Source organism: Lichenostomus cassidix, chromosome 9, assembly GCF_008360975.1.
Source record: "Lichenostomus cassidix isolate B80296 chromosome 9, HeHo_3.0, whole genome shotgun sequence".
In the NCBI taxonomy this organism is placed as follows: Eukaryota; Metazoa; Chordata; class Aves; order Passeriformes; family Meliphagidae; genus Lichenostomus; species Lichenostomus cassidix.
The window spans coordinates 22,850,570-22,872,145 of record NC_139490.1 but is presented as its reverse complement, the minus strand read 5'-3'; the positions used below and the strand labels follow the sequence as shown (position 1 = coordinate 22,872,145).

Sequence of the window (21,576 nt, the reverse complement as noted above, 5' to 3'; positions counted from 1 at the left end):
CCCCATTCCATCCAACATGGTACAGGAAGTGCTGGAGCTGGAAAACATAGCAGTTACGTCCTTCCATGTGCACTCCCCATCCCAGGTGGATGTTGCTCATCCCAGGTGGATGGTGGTGTTGGGCAGGGCAAGGGCCTGTGGCTCTCACACCATCTCAGGGGGAACCCTCAGCTGTGATTTGAATTTTCCTGGTGTTTTCCTTGCCTTGGAGAAGGAGTGTAACCATGTCTGTGGGTTTTCCCGTGGGGCAGTCTGCAGGATCTGACCATCTACAACCCCGAGCGCACCATCACGGTGAAGGGCAGCACGGCCGCCTGCTCCAGCGCCGAGGTGGAGATCATGAAGAAGCTGCGTGAGGCCTATGAGAACGACGTGGTGGCTGTCAATGTAAGCTCAGCCCTCCTCTGCTGGCCAGACCAAAATCCAGAGTGGAAGTCAATGGGTTACAACAAGGGTTGGGCCTTGCCCATTGTCAGAGACTGAAATAGTTCATGCCTCAAACATTGATGTAAAATTTTGCTCATTGTAACAAAAACTGTATAAAAACACCCATCACATCCACCCAGTGCTGAGAAGCCCAGAACTCCACCTTTCACACGTTTCTCTGTCTTTCTTTTCCCAGCAACAAGCCAACCTGATCCCAGGACTAAACCTCAGCGCGTTGGGCATCTTCTCCACGGGGCTCTCCATGCTCCCATCCACCCCAGGGGCCCGAGGGGCTGCTGCTGCCACCCCATACCATCCCTTTGCAGTAAGTGTGGGATGTTCCTGGTGTCTGGAGTGCCCTGCTGGAGCTCTTGGGTTTGGGTGGGCACTGTAGCTGTAGGAGCCACCTCTTGGCCATTTAGGGAGGGTGCTGATCACAGCAGCAAAGAGGAGAGGACAGGGAATGAAGGTGGCTTGTCCCTGCTTGGGGACAAAATCAGCTGCATCCCTGTGTTGTGCTGAGCTGCATTTCACTGGTGGTTAAGGACTGGCCATGCCCCAGGGGTGCTGCTCTCTTCAGAGAGCATGGACAAACCATGGAGCTGGTCTTCAATCATGACACCAAGCCCATCACTGGGTTGTGATGGTGTGGACTGGGTTGTGCCCTGTGGGTCTGGTCTTGGTGGCCACCAGAGCCCTTCGTGTGGCCACAGGGCATGCAGGGGACAAGCAGCCCACCCTGTGCATCCACTGCCATGGGCTTGGATCCCTGCTCAGGCAGGCTGGGGGCTGTGCTTGTGGGGAGCCAAGCCTCACCCCACCTCTCAGGGGAGGATTCTCCTTGTTCTTGGGGTGCTAAATGTGGGAAGGGATGTTCACAACCCCTGAGGTCAGCCTGGGCATGGATGGTGCAGTGCCAGGAGGACAGGGTGGCCAAGGTGCTGATGGAGAAGGTCCGTCCCAGGTCACCCAGGCGCCATGGGCTGTCTCTGTTAGTCCCTAAATAATTTATTCCGAGCAGTGGGTTAATTTACCTGTGCTGTTTTCTTTCCCTGCAATGCCAGCAGCAGAGCGGGCGGAGGAGGACGGTGAGTGCATGGGTGGATATGGGGGGGTCTGGCAGCTCTGGAGGGCTCCAAGGGCTCTGTCCACTGCCATCCCATGGCAGGAAGGATGTATCCACAGCTGTGAGAATTATTCATGGGTGTGATGGAGAGGAGCAGGACAGGTCTCCTGAAGGGCAGTGTTTGTTGTGGGGTCCTTCACCCCAAAGCTTTGGGTGGCCTTTTTCAAGCCCCCCTGGTGAGGCCAGAAGGAGATAATTTTTCTGTTACAAACATCAGCCGGACAGAGCCAAAAAAACAGCAATAGGGAGGGACTGGGGTTAACTGGGAGCTCCCATCCACATCCCAGCCTCGTGCTGGGCTGGAGGCACTGGGTATGGGCTGCAGCTCCTCCTTGGATGCACCTGCTCTCTCCTGGAGGGGTTTCAGGGGATGAAGGGTGGTCACCTTGTCCCTCATGTGTCACTCATGGCCGTGACATGCTCTCCATATCGGGCTGGGAGTGGCTGGGAAGGGGCTGGCACCTTGGGGATGTTGTTGATGTCACTGATGCTCATTTTCTCTGCCACCACAGGGCTCCTCAGCCTACTTGTCGGGTCTCTATGGAGCCGCCCCGGCCGGCGCCTTCCCCCATCAGCACCCCGTAAGTGCCCCTTCCCCATCAGCACCCCAAGAGTGCCCTAGTATCTCCCACCATGAGCTCTTCACTTGCGGGGTCACCTTGTGGGAGGGCAGGCAAAAAGCAGGGGTTGCATGCCAGGACCACAATCTGACCCAATCTAACTCAGCTCAACCCAATCCCGCCTAACCCAATTTAATACAACCTAACCTAACCCAACCCACGTCCTCTTCAAGCCTGGGATGCTGGCAGGGGAAGCCACCCCTTGATCCAGCTGCTCCCCTGACCCTCTGGCTCTTCCATGCCCTCTCCAGCTGCCGGAGCAGGAGGTTGTGAACTTGTTCATCCCAACGCAGGCGGTGGGAGCCATCATCGGGAAGAAGGGGCAGCACATCAAGCAGCTGGCACGGTTTGCTGGTGCCTCCATCAAGGTGAGCAGGGCTGCAGGGCTGGGCCAGGCCTTTGTGCCTCAGTTTCCCCTTCCCACTGTTGAGGGCAGAGAATGGGGGCCCTTGGCGGATGGTTTTACTCCCCCAATTAGTAGAAACTCAGTTCTGCAGCATCCTGATTGTCACCTCTGCTTGGGCAGAGGCTGTCCCTGCATGGAGGGTGTCCCCACACAGGGGAGGCCTTGCCCAGGGAGGGTCACACTCACACTCCTTCCATGTCTCTCTGCAGATTGCCCCGGCAGAAGGTCCAGATGCCAGTGAGCGCATGGTGATCATCACGGGGCCACCTGAGGCTCAGTTCAAGGTGCGATGGCCACGCAGTGGGGCTGGCTTGGGGACATGGGCAGGGGCAAGGGGACAGCATCCCTTTGGTCCCCACCATGCCAGGGGATTTCTTGCCTTGGGACCACAGTTTTGGTGCTGCTGGACATCAGCAAATATCACCCGCGGGAATGAAGGGCACAGCAGGCACCCCCAGGACGCTGCCCACCACCTTGATGTCCTTTTTTTCCCCTCTCCAGGCTCAGGGGCGAATATTTGGGAAGCTGAAAGAGGAAAACTTCTTTAACCCGAAAGAAGAAGTGAAGCTGGAAGCTCACATCAAGGTGCCTTCCTTCGCCGCCGGCCGCGTCATCGGCAAAGGTGGCAAGACGGTAAATGAGGGTGTGGGAGCTGCAGAGCTGGACAACCCTTATCTCCCATCACCTCTGTGACATCAGTGATGTCTCAACCCCAGCCCCTTGGGGGGTGACCATGCTGAGGGGGACAGGGTGTAACCCACGGCAGCCTGGTGCTGTTGAGCTGGCTCAGAGCTGTGGTGACACCAGCAGCAGAGGATTTTGGTTATTCCACAGCATAACTGGGATGTCTGTTTGCTCCAGGTGAATGAACTGCAGAACTTAACGAGTGCAGAAGTCATTGTGCCGCGAGACCAAACCCCGGATGAGAACGAGGAGGTCGTTGTCAAAATCATTGGGCATTTCTTTGCCAGTCAGGTAAGGTTTGGCTATGGTTTTCCTGACATTCCCAGCTACTTTAAGGAAAGCCACCAAGCACAGCATTCTCTGAGCTGCTCTGAGGGGTTTCTGTGCACCCAGGATGCACTAAAGGGGTTTTTGGCTGCATTACAATTAAAGATTGACTCAATTTATCCAAAATCTGTGTCTTGGACACGGGGTGGGAATTGGCTCCCTCATCCCACCTGGCTGCACATACCAGGCTGCATTCCTGACTGCTGGGGGGGTGGTGACACCCCAAAATCGAGGCTCTTGAGTGATAGAAGCAGCCAAACCTTTGCTTTAGCACGTCTTCATTTATCACAGAATCACTCACAGCTGTGCTGGGGTTAAAAGCTGGAGGGTTCTGATGCTGTTGTGGCTGGGGGGGTTCTGGTGGCCTCCCTGACCCCCATTTCTTGCCCCCCAGACTGCCCAGCGCAAGATCAGGGAAATCGTGCAGCAGGTGAAGCAGCAGGAGCACAAACACGCTCAGGGAGCCGCGGCCTCGCAGCACAGCAAGTGAGGCTCCCGCCAGCACCGCCCGACGAATGTAACCCCCCAGCCAGCGCCACCAGCCCCAGCAGGGCAGGGGACAAACCAAAGACCCCCCGAGCCCCCCTGCAGCCAGGCTGTGCAGAACTGGGGCACGGGGGGCTCTCGACAGCCCGCAGCTTCAGCCTTACTCCATCGCCGCCCCCGCCGCTCCCCCGGCACTTGGACTAACACAGGCAGAGAGGTGGTTTTTATTTTGGAATTCTCCCCAAACCTGCCCATTCCACCCAGGAGGAGCTCGCCGGGCCTGGGGGGGCCACGGCCACACGGCACTCGTTAATTTAGAATTAATATATCAGTAACGAAACTAACGCCGATTTTTAAGTTTTGTAATATTTTATTTTTTAACTCATTTTTTAAAATTTTTGGGGGGGAGGGGGCTGTTTGTTTTTAGCAAAAACAGGCTTTTCTAGAGGTTTAATGGCAGGAGCTGGTCCATTGGTTCTCTAATGCACCGTAGAGCAGAGCTGTAGGATCGCCAGCAGGGAAAAAAAATACTAAACAAGTGTTAAACAGCAATTTCTGAAGGGCTTTGAGAAGAGCAGGGCCTGTAGGAGCCAAGAAGATTCCTCTTGTAGGAATTGTTCCTCTCCTTCACATACCCTTTCCTCTTTGCTTCAGACTCCAGAAGTGGGGTTTGCATCCATTCTGTCCCCCCTTTCTGTCTGTCTGTCCTCTCTCCATCACTGCCTGGCACTGACATCCCTGGAAAACGATGGGCAGCACCAGCCCTGCCCACCTTGGACTGGGATCTTTGGGGAAAGATCCCTGCTGCAGGGAGAGGAGGGGGAAATGGGTGAAAAAAATGGGTTTACAAGAGTTTGTCAGCCCAGGGCTGAAAAACCCAACCAGCAAAATTGGCTTCAAATAAAAAATAACACAAATAACTCCCCTCACACACACACACACACACACACACAAACTACCTCAGGTTTTCGTACCTCAGCACCTTGCGCTTGTGTTGCCCTTTTAGAGATTTTTGTATGCCTTGTAAAACTGATAGTTGGAGCATTTTTTTATTTTTGTAATAAAAAAAAAACCAAGTTGGAAAAATGATCTCGACCAAGTCAGCTGCGAGGTGGAAGAAGGAAACCATCCCCAGTGTCCCAGAGCTCTTCCGTAGTCTCCTGCAAGCTGAGAGCCAGTGGCTGTTCCCTCGGAGAAAGCTTGAGAAATGGTTAAAAAGACAAAAAAAGGGAAAAATAAAAAAAGCCAAACACACACCAAAAAAAAGTGTTTAAGCAAAGGGAAGTGATGGATGGAAGCGGTGAAAGCCGACGGGCAAGAGCAGGGAGGGGAGCAGAGGTGCAGTGCCAGCGCTGCTCCCGTGGCTGCAAATCCGTGTTTTCCTCTACTGCAAAGTGTTCTGTGAAAACCAACCCGAGACACCGACAAAAACAGAGAAATATATCCAGCTAACCAGAGCCTGAGCCTGCTCCGTTGCTTTCTTTCGGGTCCCTTGCAGTGGGCATGGCTGGGAGTTCCTCCATGGTGTCCCATTCCCTGCTGCTGGGGAGGGTTGGGTGGGAGGGAATTTAAGAAATGGGAGGGTTGTAGGCATTTATCCAGGGCCATGGGAAGTGATGCCATCGTGAAGCCCCCTTTCCCTCCCTGCACATCCTTGGCAAAGGCAAAATGATGGACCAGCCAATGGGGCAAGGTGCCAAACAGGGCTGGGAGGTCCTTTGGGGGCAGGGTGGGGCTGCCTGGGGTGCTGCTGGGTGCCACCATGAGGGAACCCCTCCTCCACGAGCCCCAGAGCCAGGTTTTCCACTGCCACACCTCCAGCACTGGGAATGCTGCCACTGCAGAGTGGCTCTGGCGGCACCTGCGACACTCAAAACAGCAGCCCCAAACAGGAAGGGAAGGGGAAAGGACACCTGAAACACTGCCAGCTGTGGTGTCCTCATGCTCAGATCTTCTGAATCCTCAGGGAAGATTAATTATGCCTAATTAATTATTTGTGAGGACAAAACACAAGTGCCTTTGGAATCGTTCGTCCTTTGGAGAATCTGCCCCGAGGCTGGGGCAGGTTGAGCCAATCAGTGAAAGCAAAGGCAGGTAAAGCCCCTCTGCAGCTCTGCCAGGATCTTGTGGATCTTTGGGCCAGGAGCAGCACAGGGATGTCCCCAGAGCCACCACGAGAGGAGACAGCCCCTCTTCTTCCTCAGATTGCGAGCAAGTTAAAAACCACACGGAGACAGCAAATCGGTTTTCAATTAAAAAATAAATTACTCTATTAACAAGTAACATTCCCGTACAATAAGGCTCTTACATAAGTTATTATTTATCTTACCTTAACAATAAGAAATAAATACTACTCTTAGAGAACAGTGTTTTTCTAACAGTGCATGTCTCCCAGCAGCTGCTGATGGATTATTTCCCACACCATCTTCCTGCGGAAATAAGGCATGTGTTCCTGAAAAGCAAAGGGAAAAATCCATTACCTAGGATGCCAGGGGATAAAGAGGCAGGAAATCCCCACTAACACCCTGGGAATTCTTGAATGGGGAGTTGCTTTTGAACACCTGCCATTTGGGTACCAGGTGGGTTTCACATGAGGGTGACACAGACACCCAACAAAGCCACATTGCTTTACAGGGACATTTATTAAAGACCACATCTGAAAATAACCAGTGTCTGAGCTGGGCCAAGGCAGAAACCTCTTTCTCCAAGAGATACAAAGGCCAGATATCCCAAACCACTGCAGCATTCTGGCATTGGAATGAACTGGTCTCTAAGGTCCTTTCTGACCCAAACAGTCTGGGATTCCATGATCCTGCCCAAGATGCAGACACCCCACCAGACATGAGGAACAAACCCTCATTCCCTGCCCAGCTGCTGTGCAGCTTCCCTGGCTCTTGTATCTGTGTGGGAAAGGCTGGAGGGGTTTACACCTCTCTCACCGGGGTGAAGATGATGGGTTTGTCTCTGGAGATGAAATCGGCAAATTTGCAAACAAAAACTCCACAGTCACTTCCATTGTTTTGCTGAGGGATTTCCTGAGGAATACAAAAAAAGACAGAGGATTTTTATCTGTCTTAAAAGAGCAGCAGTTTGGTAGTAGCACACATTGCCCACACCAACTCCTGAAAACCTACATCCATAATCCATTTACTGCTCCCAAACCCAAGGAACAGTCCCAATTAACTGCACACATCCTCCTCTGCTTCCCTGGGAAGTGTTAAACCCTCCATGAAGAGGAGTTCTAGCTCCAATTCCAGATCCAGGCATTTCTCCCATACCTCCGTGCCCATGCTGTGAAGGGTCCACTCAGAAGCAGTCAATTCAATGTTTCTTTTTTCCTTACTTTCCTCTTCCAGGTATTTTCTGTGGAAAACAACACAAAATTACTTTTCATCTCCCTGATTTAAGGCACCAAAAGGTAAAAAAAAAAAAACAAAAAAACACCCAAACAAAACAGCTGAAGGGTGTTTGACAGGAAGATGAACAGCACTGAAATGCCAGAGGACCCATGTGAGGAGCACCATGTGACAGGGAGGGAAAAAGGCCTCAAAAGCAACCAAAAGGGATAAAAAACCAGCTACTCACAAAACAGTTTTACAAATGTGGTCTCCCTTCTGTCCCAAGGAGTCAAAGTATTTGATGGTTTTCTCTCTGAGATCTACAACCTGGGGTTAAAAGGTGATTGTTAGACAAAACACATCCCAAACCCCTAACTGACTTTTCTTGCTAGTTTTGTTCTCCCCATCCCCTAAATAAAAAGACACAACTCACCAGCAGTGTCCAGTGAATTCTGAGGTGAATAGGCACCAAGATGACATCGTGCTTGAAGATATCCACACCTTTGGTCCATTTCTTTACTGCCTTGTGGCTTGTAGAGCTTAGCTTGGAGTAAAAGAAGGTATTAAAAGCATACACTGCTGGATATCCTTCCTTCTTGCTTCTTTCCACCAGAAGACCCATGTAGAAATTCATGATCTAGAACAGAGGGAGGCAAATTGAGATGTGAAGTAAGACACGAAATTAAAAAGACAGCAGCATGTCTTTGCTGGACACCCTCGAGCTCAGAGAACTCCAGTTTGTTTTTGTTTTTTTTCCTGGCAGCTTTTGCTCCCAGGATTTTACACTGGGTGACTCGTGCTGCTGGTTAAAACCCCCACTCCAATAACCCAGACTGACTCCTGGGAGCTGCAGCATCCAAGTGAAAGCTCCCAGAAACATCAGCCCACACAGTACCCAAAATAAGGAGTGTGCAGCTATTTCTGGGCTCTGCAGTGGAGCTCCTGGAAGACTCCCGTGCCCAGGGAGGGGGGATTTCCCAGGAAGTGCAGGATCACTCACGTACCCTGTCGTTGAGCCAGCCCAGGGGCTGCAGGGTGCAGATGTCCTCACGGGTGACAGTGAGCTTGAAGGCTCTGCTCAGGATGTCCTCGGGCTCACCGCTGGCAAAGGCAGCAGAGATCTCACTCTCCATGGCCTGGAAGAAAGGATTCCATGGGGAAAGGCTCATGGATCAGCACAGGGAGCACACCAGCCCCCCAGAAGGCCTCCACGTGCAGCTCCAGTGGCAGAGCAAGCAGCCTTGCAGGCCTTTGCTCAATCAGCCACAGCACTGGCTTGCTGCTGAGCACAGGTACCTCTGTCAGTGGAGCCAGGTCATCTGCTGGCTTTTCTGGGCATGGCAGTGGCTCACTGTCCACAAAAAAGAGGTCTTTGGACAGGACAGGTGTCACGTGGAACTGGAATAACTTTCCTTGGGGGACTTCAGCTCCACGCTGGCCCTGCCAGGCACAAGGACAGGAGGTCAGAGAAGCACAGGGGGGTTTGCTGGGGGATGGGGCAGAGAATCCTGCATGAAACTGGGAAGGTTTTTACACACATCCCAGCAGCAAACCCCAAAGGCACTTCTGATTGATGACTGCATTCCAACTGTGCCCAGAGAGGCAGGAATTTCCTTGGGCTTGGATTAACAGCCTGAACCCCAGCAAAGCCTCCTCATGCAGGTATCAAGTTGAGATCATGATACATATTTCTGATTTCCACACTTCAAATTTTATTTTGGAGCTCAATCCTGGCCAGAGATGAGTTACATTTTCTTAAAATAAAAAGTGAAGTAATGACTAACTCAAACTTACCGCTGAAACTGCTCGTTTCCCTGATTTTCCCTGTCCACGAGAGTCTTCTGGTGGTGTGTAGTAGCTGCCAGGAGAGAAAGAGAAGTGAGTTGGATATCCACACTGCCCCATGAAATTCCCAAAATTCACCTTCTGCATAAGAAATGATTTTTCAAGGCTGATTCTGACACATGACAATATCTCATTTTCTTCCCCATTTTGTAGCAGCCAGACTGGGATAGATGAAGAGCTGGAAGCTTTGCAAATTTTCTTCCACCTTTGGGTGCCAAACTCCTTTTGTTTCTCAGTTTTAATCTTTGGAAAACAGGGAAGCAACCAGCACTTCCTCTATCAAGTGCTTTGTGATCTCCTGGTAACAAATCCCACTCCACCAGTTATTCCCTCTCTTCCCTTGAGCTTAGGAAACAGTGACAATTGAACTCAGGACATGTGCACAGCTCAACAGTGCTTGTGTCTAAGGGGGAAAGAGAATAGGGGCAAAATCACCCAAAAGCAGACCTGCCACAAGCAAACCTCTCTGCTCCCATCTACACTCTCTCCTCTCTCACCTGAGGGCAGCAAGAGGAGGACACCAAACTGCCACACCAAAATCCCTCCCTGGAACTGAAGCCAAAAGCCCCTTTCCCTCCACAGGGAGCCTCCTGCACTCCCATCCTGCCACCCCAGAGTCCACTGGTCCCTGATGAGAGACAGCCACAAAAACGGTCTCAGTCCCCCCAGGTTTAACAAACTCCCTAATCCTTATGCTTAGGATCCACAGGAAATGCAAATTCAATTCATTAATGACGTGGCAGAAAGACACTCGGGAGCAAAAATGGATTCTGCAAACCCCAGGGCAACTTGGTGTGGCCACCACTGTCACCCCTACTTCCTTGTCCCAAAAAACACCCAGAACATCCCACAAGCTGGCCAGCTGTGCCAGGAGAGCTGGATTTGAGGGACAACTGGCTGTGAGCAATTCCTCAAACCAGCTGCTCCTCTCCCCCAGCACTGAGACACTGACCAGGACTGGTCTTCTGGAGGCTGCCAGAGCCAAAAGAAACAAGAGCCACGGTTAAAAGGCACTCTCACCTGATCATGACACCTCTCTGAGGCAGCTGGGGGCTGAAAACATCCCCATGTCTGACACCTGCAGGGAAAAGCAGCAATGTGAGAACAAGGAGGTGATTTCCCATTCCAGCAGCTGCACAGAGCTCACAGTTTCTGGGTGACACCACAGACATTTCAACAGCATTTTCAACTTAAAAGTTCAAACCCTGGCTCCTGCCCAGAAATAATTTCAATCCCCATATGATCATGTCATAAAGGCCAAGATATAAAAGAGCTAGTGATGATAAAATATTTAAGTAATGAACACAGAAAAGAACTCCAAAACTGGGGGAGTATTAAACATACATGTAATTAGTTTACTTGGTTTGGAACCTCTGCTATCATGGAACAGTCCTGTCTAGCATTAAAATGGAATTGAACTGCAGCTCTGAGGGTAAAATATCCCCCTCCCATGCTACAAAAAAACAGGTCAAACAGGTACTACAACCTTCTCCTGTACAGTGGGGTCACATCCAGCTGCAGACAGCACTGCTACAGTCACAGCTCTCAAATACCATGTTCAGCTATTTTCTTCCCTTCAATAAAACCCTCACAAACCCAGTTTGGCCACTAACTGGCTTGAGGAAATGCCCTGTTTTGGGATGGAATTCCACCTACAGAGTGGACTTAGATCCTGGGGATACTCACTGGTCCTTCGTGGCACAGATGGAGAGGCACCTCTGGATTTTTGCTCTTTCTGGAAACTCCCAGTCATCCCTGGTTCCTTGGTTTGAACCCTTTGGTGTAGCAGAAGAAAAGGACAGAGTTTTTACAGGTGATTTGTCACCTCTGCACATCAATCCACTGCAGAGGACACAGTTATTATTTGTACACGACTGGCTAAATGAAAGCAATAGAAACCCATAAAGTAAAATGAGGCTTTTTAATCCTCACTAGAACCATGCTGTCACTGGTTCCATGACCAGATGCAAAGGGCATTTCCAGTTTACATCCACAAGTTTGGCCACCTTCAACTCAGGCACAGTGAACATCCAAGAGTCTAATTTTCTGTCTCCACTATTCCAGAAGGGGCTCAGTCATTACAATTGACTCTGTCCAAAATCCTGAGAGTACGAAAGATCAATTCTCCTCCCCTTCCACATACAACAAATTAACCACCAGAGAGTTAAGGGTTATTTTGCTCATACTTACTTATTGAGCCTTGCTTGCCGTGGAGAATTAAGTCTTCCAGAATATTTTTCCTTGAAGAGACTCAAGAGCTCTTTGTATTTCTTATTTTCTGTTTGCTGAACATCCTTACAGAAGGGAAAGGGAAAAAAAAAGAAAAAAAAAAAAAAAGACTTTAGCAGGCATTCCCACCCCTTCCTTTTGTCTCAACTTGACTGTAGAGGAACTCCACAGCTATGGAGTGTGGAGTTTCACCCCAAAAGATCCCTTCTCCCCCTGTTTACCTCTTCAGCAGCACACATGGGCCTCCTGGTGCCACTGACTCCTGGAGGGTTGGGACCTGGCAGGGGGTGCTCCTTAATTGGGGGTCTGGGTGTGACAGGGCTCTCTGCAACAGCTCGGATGTGGTTATTCTTGCTCAGGCTGAAACAACAAAGGCAGAAGAAACGGTGTTAAGAGAACTTTCGTACTGGTTTGAAAACAAACCAGTGGGAGATCACAAGTCAATATTAAAATTAATAGGAAAAATTAACAATAAGTGAAATAATACAAGGAAAAAACACTGACAAAGCCAGACACAGCCTGACACCCTGTTAGGGTGGTGGTAGCAATCCAGATGAAGTAGGTCAGTTGAAGCAGTGATCCTGTGAAGGTCTAGTCTCCAGCTGAAGGTCCAGTAGCAGCACTTGTCCTCTGGGAACCCAGTAGACAGGGCTAGCTCAGGCACTTCCAAGGCCAGGTTATATCCAGGTGGGAATGCTTGGCTCCTCCCTCCTGGGCAGAGCATCTCACAATGGGATGAGATAAGTCCATGAGTCACACGGTGGGTCCCTGATGGCCCATTGCCTGTCATGCGGGGTGGGTCGTTAGCAAGTGATAATAGCTAACGGATGGCCCATTGCCTGTCATCCGGAGTGGGTGATAGCAGCTAATGGCCCACAGCTGGTGGTAATAGAATACTTAACTACATCTGTATTGCAACCTAGGACATTATCCACCCCTTATTCTATTACCATCTACACAGTTCTCACTTGAGATAAGGACTCCTTGTGGTACACAACGGGTTTCCCCATCTGCCTTCATCACCCACTAAGTATAACCAGGTCCTTGGGCTAAAACAACCCCACGGATGGGTTTGCCTTTGCCTGAGGTGGGACTAATCCACACAGTCTTTCCTAAAAAACCTCTTATGTGTACCACAGGGACTCTATCTCCATCCACTGTGTGCAAAGGTTTGGACTGGGCAGGACTGGCTCGACTGATAGAACCTCTTGTGTTAACCATCCAGGTGGCCTTTGCTAAGTTTAGTTCTCAATTTTTGAAGGTTCCCCCGCCAAGTGCCTTCAAAGTTGTCTTAAGTAGTCCGTTACACCGTTCAACTTTCCCGGCAGCTGGTGCATGATAGGGGATATGGTATATCCATTCAATTCCATGTTCTCTAGCCCAGGTGCTTATGAGGCCATTCTTGAAATGGGTTCCATTGTCAGACTCTATTCTCTCAGGGGTACCATGTCTCCACAGGACTTGCTTTTCCAGACCCAAGATGGTGTTCCAGGCAGTAGCATGAGGCACAGAGTAGGTCTCTAACCATCCCGTGGTTGCTTCCACCATGGTCAGCACGTAGCGCTTTCCTTGGCGGGTTTGGGGAAGTGTGATGTAGTCAACTTGCCATACTTCCCCATACCTGTACTTTGACCATCTGCACTGCCAGTTGGCCTTTCTCCAGCGATCTAACCATCCCCATAGCGCGTTGGCTACCATCCAGGAGTCAGTGTAGAGATAGAGCCTTGGCCATTTCTCTCGTTCAGCAATATCCAAAGCCAGTTGGATGGCTTTAAGCTCTGCGACCTGGCTCGATCCACCTTGTCCCTCGGTAGCCTGTACAGCTTGTCGTGTGGGGCTCCATACTGCAGCTTTCCATTTCCGATCTGCGCCTACAATTCGGCAGGACCCATCGGTGAAGAGGGCATAGCGTCTTTCACTCTGGCAGCTTGTTATACGGGAGTGCTTCCTCAGCACGTGCTACTTGCTCCTCTGCTTCTTCTGAAGATAATTTAAAAGTCTCACCTTCAGGCCAGTTTGTTGTAATTTCCAGAATCCCAGGACGATTTGGGTTTCCAATACGGGCACGCTGTGTGATGAGGGCAATCCATTTGCTCCACGTGGCATCGGTGGCATGGTGGGTAGAGGGAACCCTTCCCTTGAACATCCACCCCAGCACTGGCAGTTGGGGTGCCAGGAGAAGCTGTGCTTCTGTGCCAATTACCTCTGAGATGGCTTGGACTACTTCATAAGCTGCCAAGATTTCTTTCTCGGTGGGAGTGTAGTTGACTTCAGACCCTCTGTAACTTCGACTCCAGAATCCCAGTGGTCGGCCTCGGGTCTCACCAGGCACCTTCTGCCAAAGGCTCCAGGACAGACCATGGCTCCCGGCTGCAGAGTAAAGCACATTCTTTACCTCTGGTCCTGTCCTGACTGGTCCAAGGGCTACCGCATGAGCAATCTCCTGTTTGATCTGGGTAAAAGCTTGCTGCTGTTCAGGGCCCCAGTGGAAATCGTTCTTCTTGCGGGTTATGAGGTAGAGAGGACTCACGATCTGGCTGTACTCAGGGATATGCATTCTCCAAAAGCCTATGGCATCTAGGAAAGCTTGCGTCTCCTTTTTGCTGGTTGGTGGGGAGACTGCAGTGATTTTATTGATAACCTCAGAAGGAATCTGACACCGTCTGTCTTGCCACTTCACTCCCAGGAACTGGATCTCTCGGGCAGGTCCCTTGACTTTGCTCTTCTTGATGGTGAAACCAGCTTCCAGGAGAATTCTGATGATTTTCTCTCCTTTCCCAAATCCGTCCATTGCTGTGTCCATAGACTGCAGATGTTCTGGAGCCTCACCCTTTTCCAGTGCAGCCTGGATCAGTCCATGGCAGATGGTGGGACTGTGCTTCTACCCCTGGGGCAGTTGGTTCCATGTGTACTGCACACCTCCCCAGGTGAAAGCAAACTGAGGCCTGCACTCTGCTGCCAGAGGGATGGAGCAAAAGGCGTTGGCAATGTCGATGGTAGCGTACCACTTTGCTGCCTTGGATTCCAGCTCATACTGGAGTTCCAGCATGTCCGGTACAGCAGCACTCAGTGGTGGTGTGACTTCATTCAGGCCACGGTAATCCACTGTCAGTCTCCATTCTTCACTGGACTTACGCACCAGCCATATAGGGCTGTTAAAGGGTGAGTGAGCCTTGCTGACCACCCCTTGGCTCTCCAGATCCCGAATCATCTTATGGATGGGGGCCACAGAGTCTCTGTCAGTGCGGTATTGCCGGCGATGCACTGTTGCTGTAGCAATTGGTACCCGCTGTTCTTCAACTCTCAGTAGTCCTACAGCAGATGGGTTGTCTGAGAGACCAGGCAGGGTATTCAGTTGTCTTATGTCTTCTGTATCTATGGCTGCTATCCCAAAAGCCCAGCGATGTCCCTTTGGGTCTTTGAAATATCCACTCCTGAGATAATCTATGCCAAGGATGCATGGGGCGTCTGGACCAGTCACAATGGGGTGTTTCTGCCACTCGTTCCCAGTTAAACTCATTTCAGCTTCCAGTACAGTCAGCTGCTGGGATCCTCCTGTCACCCCAGAAATAGAAATGGATTCGGTCCCCACATACCTGGATGGCATCAGGGTGCACTGAACGCCGGTGTCAACCAAAGCCGTGTATCTTTGTGGGTCAGACGTGCCAGGCCATCAGATCCACACAGTCCAATAGATCCAGTCATCCCTTTCCTCTACCTGGCTAGAGGCAGGGTTCCTCTAATCCTGGTTTTGGTGCACGATGCTCTCCTCCTGTAAATGTGTTCCTGAGGTCCCTTCAAGAGGATCAGTCATATTGTCATTCCCATGCCATCTGGGGTTCTGTCCACAAGAGACTGGGGCAGTGTCGAACCTAGATGAGCCTCCTGAAGTGGATGTTTCTGTTTTCAATTCACGTACCCGGGCTGCTAAGGTGGAGGTGGGTTTCCTATCCCACTTTCTCATGTCTTCCCCATGCTCCTGCAGGAAAAACCAGAGGTCACGTCGCGGAGTTTGTCTTCTTTCCCTGCCTGGGGGACGTCTGCTCCTGACGGCAGAGACTCTCGTTGGTTTCGGTGAGGCATGGTAAATTCCTTCTTTGACCTCTTTCCTTAGTTTCTGAAGGCTCTCTTCAATCAAGCTCTGGACTTGCTCGGCCAGGTTTGTTTCCACTGATGAGACATGGGTGCGTAGTGGGGCACTGACGGTGTCTTCATAAATTCTCAGTTTGTTTGCTAACACGCCCACCTGGTCTTCGCCTTCCCTCCACTGCAGTGTTGCCAGGTAACCAGAGTATATCTCTGGTCCGAGCCGCGCCAATCTTAGCCACATTTGTGAAGTGCACTGGACGTTATCTGGGCTCTTGGGGAATCTCTCATTGTCCGAGAAAATGATCTCTAGCACGGCCAATTCCCTCAGGCATCAGATACCTTGTTCTATCGTGTTCCATTTCCTTTGGTGCATCTGGAGGTCTTCTTTGCAGAGGTATCTGTCCTGTACACTTGTCAGCAATCGCCGCCAGAGGCTGAAAGTTTCCTGGGTTCTCCCAATCCCCTGGTCAATGACCACATCCTGGGACAGGGATCCCAGTTGCCTGGCCTCACTTCCATCCAGAATGGTGTCATTAGCTGCGGCGTCCCAGATGCGGAGCAGCCAGGTCAGGATGGACTCATTTGCCTACCAGGTGAATTCCCTCCGTAGGTCCCACAGCTCCCCTAGGGATAGAGAGTGAGTGATGATCTCCGGCTCTGTCTCTTCTGCTGGGTGCGATGGTCCTGCCACATCCTTGTCAGTCACTATGCAGACTGATTTGCTCTTTGATTTCTTTTTCTGGACAGGGGCAACTGCTACTGGCTTTGGCTGTTCTGATTCAGCAATAGTCTGTGTTGAGACACTGACTGCTCTTTTGGTTCTTTTCCTCTTGGTGGCAGTTTGCGTGGACGTGGTGCCTGCTGACTTGTTTCTTTTCTCCTCCTCCTCAAGAAGGAGAGGTACAATGCTGTACCACACCAAGTATTGCTCTGTTCCTCAGCATGATGTACACAGTGCTGGTCAAAAAAAACAGAACTAACAAAAAGATTATGCCATCTTTAGCATCCAGAGAAAACTCAATATTGTCAAAAATGGCTATGCCTGGCCTGAAATGCTGGAAGAAACCACTCTCTCCTCCTAGCCCCAGAGGGTGGGTGCGATTGCTGAGGAGGTCCCAGACGTAGCAGCTCAGGTTAGGCCAGGCAGACAAAGTCAAGTATTTATAACAAATGGCATTCATCGCCTCACAGTTACCATGCAATAGGCACAGTAAACCAGTAAAGCAATTCTCATGCCATTCCCTGGTTGCAACAGGAGCAATATGATGGGCAGATAGTTTCCCACTTGAGGGAAAATATAAAGGGTAAGATACAGTACCCACATAGACAGGCTGAGCATCATGGTGATAAGATTTCTGTAATAACAATTATATTTCTGACTTTCCCTCAGATCAGGCCCCACATTGGGCGCCAAAATATGTATTGGCTTGAAAACAAACCAGTGGGAGATCACAAGTCAATATTAAAATTAATAGGAAAAATTAACAATAAGTGAAATAACACAAGGAAAAAGCACTGACAAAGTCAGATACAGCCTGACACCCCTTTAGGGTGGTGGTAGAAATCCGAATGAAGTATTTCAGTTGAAGCAGTGACCCTGTGGAATGTCTGGTCTTCAGCTAAAGGTCCAGTGGTAGCTCTTGTCCTCTGGGAACCCAGTAGACAGGGCTAGCTCAGGCACTTCCAAGGCCAGGTTATATCCAGGTGGGAATGCTCATCTCCTCCCTCCTGGGCAGAGCACCTCACAACAGGGTGAGACAAGTCCATGAGTCATGCGGTGGGTCCCTGATGGCCCATTGCCTGTCATCCGGAGTGGGTCATTAGCAGGTGACAGCAGCTAACGGCCCACAGCTGGTGGGAATAGAATACTTAACTACATCCGTATTGTAACCTAGGACAACTTTCAAAGCTCCTGATTTATTAAATAGATTTTAATTAGCACCTCCTGATTCAAGGAGGCACAGCATGCTGCTCAGGACCATGTCTGGGTGGGTTTTCCAACATCTCCATAGACATACTCCACAACCCCTCTAGGTGAGCTGTGGCAGCAGCTGAGCATCCTCACAGAAAAATAGTGTTTCCCAGTGGAATTCTCTGGGGTTTTTTGGGGCATTTTCTTTGTGGTTGTGGGTTTTTCTGTTTGCATTCCCAGCCTCAGCCTTTTCTCAAGTTCAACACTTCCTCCTACCACAGGAGGTGGGAGTGTTGGACTTGATCTTTCTCTGATCTCCTGAGACTATGAGCTATCTGGATTTAAAGAGGAAGTTTAAAGGTGGTTAAAGGCAAGAACACCCCACAGCTGGAGATCTCCCTCAGTATGGCAGCCTGGAGGAGCCCCAGAACACCCTGGAAAAATGCTGTTCTGTGGACACAAATCCAAATGCTGGGCAACACAGGAAGTTCAAGGATGAAAGTGAAAGGCAAGAAACCCTTCAGAGGAGAAGTGACATGAAACAGAAGGATTTTTACCTCAGATATAAAACTCTCTTGAAAGGAGAAGGCAGTGTTTCCCCAGTCAAGCATGGGTTGGTGTCACAAGGCATTTTATCTATGAGAGAAGAGCATAAGCCATCAACAACCGGACAAGAAAACACGAGTTTTATGAGTTTAAAGAGCTTCACCAAAGAAAAATTGCTTCCATTTTTTCCCTCACATCCTAATATTATTTGTATTATGTTGCCTATTTTCACATTGGCAACTACACAAAGTTGCCAGCCTAAGCCTAATAAAAAAGGATTCTCAGGCTCTACTGTCTACAATCAGCATTTATAACAATTTCCTTCTGGAAAACTAGCAGTGGGACACACTAGAACTGCATCCAAGGCAGCTCCTGGGATAAATCACAGAATATGCTGAGTTGGAAGCAACCCACAAGGATAATCCAGTCCAACCCCTGGCCCTGCACAGCTGCACAGACACAGAGCAGCAGCAGAAAGGAGTAAGTGAAGGACTGTCAGCTTACCAGGTTCTGTTGTGTCCTCATTCTCTGCAGACGCTACAAATGAAGAGTCAGAAGAAATGTACACAACCTGAAATAGAAACAAGTACCAGAGTGAGCCTAACCTGGATGTGAATCCAAGCAAACCCCTCACCTTCCTGAAATTCAGGCAGCTCTGTTCTGACTCAGAGCCCATGGTTTTGCTTGGGCTGCAGCAGAAGGCAGGGATGGCACCACTTTTGTAATACATGTTCTCATACATGCAGGGATTTTGGGAGCTGATCCCTGAGTTCTCCTCAAAAATCTTTGCTCACCTCATCTTCACACTCGGAGAAAGAAAAGTCATCGCACCCTGAAGTCTCCTGGCTTTTACTTGTTGCCTCAGGGGGCAACTTGGCAGCCACAGAAACCTCTTCAGGCTCCTTGTTAGCCCCAGAGACACATTCTGGAAAAAAACATACCACCAGGCCATAAAGAACAGGACTGAACACAGGGATTGGGATTTCTGTTTCAGTAGCAATTCCAAAGTACAAAATCCAGAGTTACCTAAGTACCCCAAACCCAAGGAAAATCAGACATTTGAAATCCCTCTGTGAGGGGCAATACCTGTTTTCCGCTTCTTTGCGGGAATCTCCTCAGGATCTTCCACAGGTGACCGAACACTGAGGGAAGAACAGACAGAACAGTGTTTTGTAGCCACAGCTCAGCTCCCAGCAGGTTCACTTCCCTCCAAAAGGCCCAAACCTCCAAAGGTGGCTCTCAGATCTCCCCAGGATCATCTCCCAGAGAGTTAATCGTCCCACTAAAGCAGATCAAACCTCTTTTTCTCCTGCTGTTAATGCTTCCTCATGTTTTATGTTTGTTCCTATCACCAAAAAATTCCTTAATGTGTAATTCTTTCCTTTTTCTTCCAGGAAAGAAGCATTACAGAGGTCACTAAGCCATCCAAGCTCATGTCACCACACTGAGTTGCAAAGGAAAGTTTAAGCAGAACAGGAAGTGAAAGGTGGGAAAGCAAGTCCTGCTTACATCCACTCCAGTAACTCCTGCTGAGTCAGCACTCGGGCACGAATTCTTAAAATAACTACCAGCCACACCCTTTCTCAGAAGCCTAAATCCAATGATTGTACCAGTTGATACCACTATTAAGTCCGGTAAAAACTTCACTTTCAGGAACACAGCACAAATAATGCTCCTATTCTTCTTCCTAAGAGCTAATTCCTTCTGAGCTAGTGCTTGATGTGCAACACATGGCTCTTTCCAGAAACATTCCCTTGTCTCCTTCACTCTGGAATGAGACACTAAGCAAAGCCTCCTGGAGCAAGTTTCTCCCAGAAGGAGCAACCACACTGCCCAAACACGGGATGTGATCCATACATTCTGAGCAGCAGGCATAGAATCACTGCCATCATCACTGCAAGCTCAGGGGTTAATGCCTGGGAATGTATCCCTCTTTTACCCACTTCACATCCATATTCCATGACTGCCTTCCATCCAACAGCTCCCTATAGGTTTATACACCCTTCCCTGCTCCTCCAACACATCTGCTGCAAATCTCCACCCCTTTTCGAGCCCCCGCCATGCAGGTGGCAAGGGAACGAGGGGCCAGTGGATTTATCGGGAATACCTGGGACCCACGATCATCTGGGGTTTGTCAGGAATATCTGGGATCCACGGTCATGTCAGTGTCTGGGATTTATCGGGAATACCCGGGACCACAGTCACCTCTACCCCTGGGTCTGTCCATACACTTATTGGGACTATCTGAGACTCACATCCACGACAGCACCTGGGGTTTATCAGGATTACCTGGGACCCACAACCAACTCAGTATTTCGGATTTGTCAGGAACATCTGGGACCTGCAATCATTTCAGCATCTGGGATTTATCGGGAATACCTGGGACCCACAATCACCTCCACACCTGGCTCTGCGGACAGACTTATGGGGAATATGTGGGACCCACAACCACGTGAGCACCCGGGACTTATCAGGATTATCTGGGACCCACAACCAACTCAGTATTTGGGATTTATCAGGATTATCTGGGACCCCCACGGAGAGCCCCCGGGGCGCGCAGACCGCGGCCAGGCCGAGCGGCGGGGCAGCGGGCGGGGCGCAAGCCGCGGGCGCGGCGGGAAGGGCTGACCTGGGGAGAGGCCTCTTGCGGGGCGGAGGGTCCGGGTGCGGCTGCGGCTCCGGGGCGAGGGCCGGGGCCGGGGCCTGGCGGGCGGCGGAGCGGAGGGCGCGGAGGGCCGCGAGCAGCCATTGGTACATGGGCCGCGCGCACTTCCGGCGACACGCCCCGCCCGCCCCGCCACCCGAGACCCGCCCCGCCCGCCCCACGCGCCCCGTAGCCCCGCCCACGCCCCGTAGCCCCGCCCACGCCACACGCCCCGCCCACGCCACACGCCCCGCCCACCAGCACGCACATAGCCCCGCCCCCTCAGGCCCCGCCCCGCCCCGCGCCGTCCCCGAGTGACGTGCGCGTGCGTTTTGCAACACTCCGGCGCCAAAATTTGGGCTCTTGCTGCCCATTCTGACCCTGTCCCGACCCGCTCCGCCTCCACCCCGGCCTGTCCTGCGAGTTGGGTCAGGAGCTTTGCCCTCTTGGAGCATCACGAGCTTTTGCCCTGTCCGAGAGTCAGCAGCTTTTGGCTTCTTGGAGCATCAGGAGCTTTTGCCCTCCCCGAGAATCAGGAGCTTTCCCTGCTCCGAGGGTCACGAGCTTTGTCCCCTTGGAGGCTCAGGAGCTTTTGCCCTCTACTCCAAGCCTTGGTCGCCAGGCTCTGGGGGGATTTGGCATGGGGAGCTCGCCGGGGGTCCCTGCCAGGCGGTGCGGCTTGCTGGGCATCCCCGGGGCTCTGGTTATTGCCCGGGACTCCGGGGAGCAGAAGCCCCCGGTACTCCAGAAGAAGCAGGACTGGCCCCGTGTCTCCCCGGCCTCCCTCTCCGTGCCCCCGGTGCGGAATGCCCTCCCGGCACTCACCGAGCCGCTCTGGGCTCACGCCGGCTCTTCCTCGCTTGTCGGCGTCGCGCTCGCATGCTGCTGTCGGGACAGC

The 21,576-nt window shown here is 51.1% G+C and overlaps 2 protein-coding genes across 10 annotated transcripts in view; one reads left to right on the top strand and one right to left on the bottom strand.

Annotated features, from left to right (window-relative positions):
- Window positions 1-5,532, top strand: part of IGF2BP2 (insulin like growth factor 2 mRNA binding protein 2) — a 22,399-nt gene extending 16,867 nt beyond the window's left edge. The window contains exons 9-17 of one of the 3 annotated variants that reach the window (XM_085069927.1): window positions 252-387; window positions 626-751; window positions 1,491-1,514; window positions 2,065-2,133; window positions 2,424-2,540; window positions 2,788-2,862; window positions 3,080-3,211; window positions 3,440-3,553; window positions 3,984-5,532. In XM_085069927.1, the coding sequence (XP_084926053.1) occupies window positions 252-387; window positions 626-751; window positions 1,491-1,514; window positions 2,065-2,133; window positions 2,424-2,540; window positions 2,788-2,862; window positions 3,080-3,211; window positions 3,440-3,553; window positions 3,984-4,079 (889 nt within the window). In that variant the 3' untranslated portion in view covers window positions 4,080-5,532. Of the gene's footprint in view, window positions 1-251; window positions 388-622; window positions 752-1,490; window positions 1,515-2,064; window positions 2,134-2,423; window positions 2,541-2,787; window positions 2,863-3,079; window positions 3,212-3,439; window positions 3,554-3,983 lie in introns of all 3 variants that reach the window. The other 2 variants (XM_085069925.1, XM_085069924.1) reach the window with 2 other exon arrangements.
- On the bottom strand, window positions 4,426-21,576 carry SENP2 (SUMO specific peptidase 2). 7 transcript variants are annotated; one of them, XM_085069930.1, is made up of 18 exons: window positions 20,664-20,829; window positions 19,121-19,176; window positions 18,829-18,959; window positions 18,539-18,605; window positions 18,046-18,124; window positions 11,709-11,847; window positions 11,449-11,552; window positions 10,945-11,033; window positions 10,279-10,336; window positions 9,208-9,271; window positions 8,710-8,853; window positions 8,418-8,549; window positions 7,847-8,050; window positions 7,661-7,740; window positions 7,354-7,438; window positions 7,015-7,110; window positions 6,405-6,527; window positions 4,426-4,879 (listed from the first exon to the last, which is right to left on the bottom strand). In XM_085069930.1, the coding sequence occupies exons 1-17, from the start codon at window positions 20,789-20,791 to the stop codon at window positions 6,450-6,452; spliced, it is 1,734 nt and encodes a 577-aa protein (XP_084926056.1). In that variant the 5' UTR covers window positions 20,792-20,829; the 3' UTR covers window positions 4,426-4,879; window positions 6,405-6,449. The 7 variants fall into 7 exon arrangements, with proteins under 7 accessions (XP_084926056.1, XP_084926055.1, XP_084926058.1 ...); XM_085069929.1 differs by lacking the exon at window positions 4,426-4,879 and adding an exon at window positions 5,097-6,036; XM_085069932.1 differs by lacking the exons at window positions 4,426-4,879; window positions 20,664-20,829 and adding an exon at window positions 21,504-21,576 and having other exon boundaries at window positions 6,317-6,527.